This window comes from Dipodomys ordii, unplaced genomic scaffold, assembly GCF_000151885.1.
Source record: "Dipodomys ordii isolate 6190 unplaced genomic scaffold, Dord_2.0 Scaffold61, whole genome shotgun sequence".
In the NCBI taxonomy this organism is placed as follows: Eukaryota; Metazoa; Chordata; class Mammalia; order Rodentia; family Heteromyidae; genus Dipodomys; species Dipodomys ordii.
The window spans coordinates 325764-329679 of NW_012267277.1; the positions used below are offsets into that span (position 1 = coordinate 325764).

At 37.5% G+C, this 3916-nt stretch overlaps 1 protein-coding gene across 1 annotated transcript in view; it reads right to left on the bottom strand.

The window, feature by feature from the left end:
* The window catches only part of Eps15 (epidermal growth factor receptor pathway substrate 15), a 63454-nt gene that overhangs the window by 22592 nt on the left and 36946 nt on the right, over positions 1-3916 (bottom strand). The window contains exons 9-10 of the mRNA XM_013022189.1: positions 3503-3583; positions 1388-1550 (exon numbers count right to left, since the gene is read on the bottom strand). Of these exons, the coding sequence (XP_012877643.1) occupies positions 1388-1550; positions 3503-3583 (244 nt within the window). The remainder of the gene's footprint in view (positions 1-1387; positions 1551-3502; positions 3584-3916) is intronic.

Below are 3916 nucleotides of genomic sequence, written 5' to 3' on the forward strand. Positions count from 1 at the left end.
TGGCTCAAGTGGTAGAGCGCTAGCCTTGAGCTGAAGAGCTGAGGGACAGCGCCCAGGCCCAGAGTTCAGGCCCCATGACCGGACCCCCCCCCCCGAAAAAAAAAAGAATAATCTGCTCCATAGGAGGAGCTATTGTGAAAAGGCAAGAATGATAACCTAATGGGGCTGAATTTTACCAAAGAATGATATATGACTAAACAACTAATGTGCCAAATATATCTTCTCATTAAGCAGCTGAGCAACAGTACAAGTATTTAGGGCAATTGCCTTTTCATGACTTGTCATGAAACAACCCATTCCCTTTTACAGTGTTAAACATACAAATACTAAATAAAAAAGAAAATGAAGCTATGAAGAATATGTTCCTGAACCAGGTGCTGGTGGTTCATGCCTGTAATCCTAAATTAGAAAGAGACCTGGAGAGAATTTCAGTTCAAAGACAGCCCAAGTAGAAAAGGCTATAAGACTCTATTTCCAATTAGCAGCAAAATGCAGCCTGGAGGTGTGGCTCAAGTTGTAGAGCATTATCGTGCATGAACAAACCAACTAAGTATGAGGATCTCAGTTGAGGGATACTGATACTGGACCCAAACTATTTGTTAATTGCCATTATAAAACACAGAAGTGAAAAAAAAATTCCTTCAAGAAGGGCAACACACTTTTAAACTACTATACTGCTGAAAACCAGAAGCCTTATTTTCTCACATTAAAGTATTTAAAGAAGACTGCATTTTGTAGGAAAAGGAGACTTCAAATTAACTTTCTCTTCTAAAAATTAAAACAATAATACAGGAAACTGGTATACAAATGATAATTGGTACACTTTCAAAAACCAAGAGATTAGCCAGGCACTGATGGCTCATGCCTGTAGTCATAACTACTCAGAAGGCTGAGATCTGAGGATCATGGTTTGACGCCAGAATAGGAAAGGCTGCAAGACACTTATCTCCAATTAACCACAGAAATTTGGAAGTAGAGCTGTGGCTCAAGTGGTAGAGTGCTAGCTTTAAGTAGAAAACAAAAGCTCAGGGACAGCGCCCAGGCTTTGAGTTCAAGCCCCATAACTGGGAAAAAAAAAAAAAAAGAACCAAGAGATTTTACTTGTATTTCCTCTTTTCCGCTTTCTATTTCTCTAAAGTGATTCGGGGGAAGTGAGGAGGGGGGGAAAAGAAGCTCCTGTTAAAAAGGCAGTTTGTGATAGTTGAACATACTTATATCTTAGGCACCTATCTTTCTGTACTGAGACCTGAACAGATGACAGTAGCAAGCTTCTGCTATGTGTCTGATTTACATACTTACATAAAATGGCTTTATGTAAGGTCTACACAGTATTTTCAGAAAGAGAAAAGGCATCAAGTTGATTTAAGAAAGGTACCAACTCTCATACCAGGTGGTGGTGGGCAGGGTCTTGTTGGAGTTCCAATCTTTGGTGGCAGTGCTGGGGGTACATCTTCACTCTTGACTGATGTTTCCTCAAACACATTTTTTGGAATGATCTCTCTGCTCACAGAGCTTGATGTGGCTGAACTAAAAGGATCTTCATTGTTAACCTTTGTTTAAAAAGAAATATTTATATAGGGCTATATAAATAAAACCAAGCAAACTGTGCATTTCATATCATACCGCATTTAGAAAAATGATGGGAGCATTAGCCACACTCATTATTTTAATTTCTAGAGCAGACATTTTACCTTTTGTATTCAAGGACAAATGGGATTTAAAAAGGTAATCACTACTATATGAACAGTGACTCTCACTACTCATAAAAAATACTAGATCATATTAAAACAAGCCAACTGTGTACTGAAGATGTCAAATTTCAGACAATATCTTTTGAAAAACTACTCACCTAAGACCCTCTTTTTCTTTTCTTTCTTTTTTTTTTGTACTAGTACTAGGACAAAACCCAGGGCCTCAAGTTCACAGCTGGTATTCTACTATTTGAACAATGTCTCCAGTTATATTTTTGGCTGATTTATTGGAGATAGTCTCACCAATCTGTCTGCCCATGCTGGCTTTGAACCTCAATTCTCATTTCTGAAGGAAAAGCTAGGATTGTAGGTGTGAGCAACCAGTGCCTTCCTTGAGGTCTACTTTAATGGGGCCATATATACACCTGTCTTTAAATGAATATCTGAGCCAGATGATAATTGATAAGTGATTCCTCATTTCTCAATCCACTTAAATATAGGAAAGATTTGAATACTAATTAAAAGAAAATGGCATCTAGACAAACTATAAAGGCAAATGAAATAGTCATTTTTAAAATAGTCATTTTTAAAAGATTCTATCTTAAATATTTGGAGTTATGAAAGAGTTACTTTTCTGTAATGAACCAGCTTATAATTTCAGATCTCTCTAGCCATTGTTTCTCAACAGTGGGACTACTGTATATAGAATAATTTTTTTTTTTTTTGGTTGTGGGGCTTGAACTCTGGGCCTGGGCACTGTCCCTCAGCTCTTCAGTTCAGGGCTAGCGCTCTACCACTTGAGCTACAGTACCATTTCCGGTTTTCTGGTGGTTTATTGGAGATAAGAGTTTCACAGACTTTTCTGCCCAGGCTGGCTTTGAATTGAGATCCTCAGATCTCAGCCTCCTGACTAGCTAGGATACAGGCATGAGCCACCAGTACCCAGCTATACAGAATAATTCTATGTTGTAGAAGTAAGAAGTGCATTATGCTTAATGGCATCCTTGGCCTCTATCCAACAGATAAGAGTAGCATTCTCCATCTAGTTGTAAAAATTTGTCTCTACACATTACCAGATTCACTGGGGTTAATAATATAGACAATTTGACACACCCTGAATCCTTCTCTACTGGCCTGAATCAATATTAGATCTATGCTAGAAAATAGGTAGTGAACATTTAGTATTGTAATTTGTATATTAAGTACCTTAGGTATAGTTGTTCTTCACTCTACTTATTATTATACTGTATTGGGTTTTTTTTTTTTAAACCCACGTAAATAGTGATCCCTCACCTACGGCATTATCTATGGAGTTATGTTGCAGAGATTCCTATGATAGGCAAAAATCTGCAAAGAAGCAATAAGTGAACCATGATATAGCGAAGGACAATACTGCTACATCGTGGATTTTTACGTATCACAGGGATCTCTGGAATGTAACGCCCACCATAGGTGAGAGATCATTGTAGACCCTAATAGCCTCAGAGTCTGAAAACCAAGTAGCTAATATGGAGAGGATGGATGACTATTACCTCTATGACCCAGGTGGAATACAGAAGAAAAATACATTTTGAAGAAACATGTTTAAAATGGACATAAGATTCTAAATATGATGTTGCTGAGCAAACTTTTCAGTGGGAAATTATAATTACCCATATCAACATAGTCTGTGTATGTTTATGATTATAGTTTATCTTTTATTTTTGTCTGAAATTAGTATTTGATCTGACTTATTGCAATCAAGTTGCAATGTCTAAGAGAGTTCTGCTACTCTGATGTATTTTCCCTTTTCATTAATCTCTGCAGATTACCTTTGACAATGTGCTGAAGTCAGCAAATCCTTCTCCAAAGGATTCATTTCCAAAAACAGAAGCAAAAGGATCTGTGGCTAAAACAAGCAAATAAAATCAGTGTAATAGAACAACAACAACAAAATACCCCCATCAAATTTCATGTCCTCTTTTGTTTGGTAATATTCAGACTGGTGAAAAATATCTAATCCCAAGTATGAGTCCCTTAATTTATGACTGATACTCACAAAGACAGTACTGTACACTGATAATCCATATGATCATATGGTATATTCTTGTATACCAGTAACATAAATTAACTGGTTAATGATTCAAGATAAAAAACAGGTGAACAGCCGGGCGCTGGTGGCTCACGCCTGTAATCCTAGCTACTCAGGAGGCTGAGATCTGAGGATCGCGGTTCAAAGCCAGCCC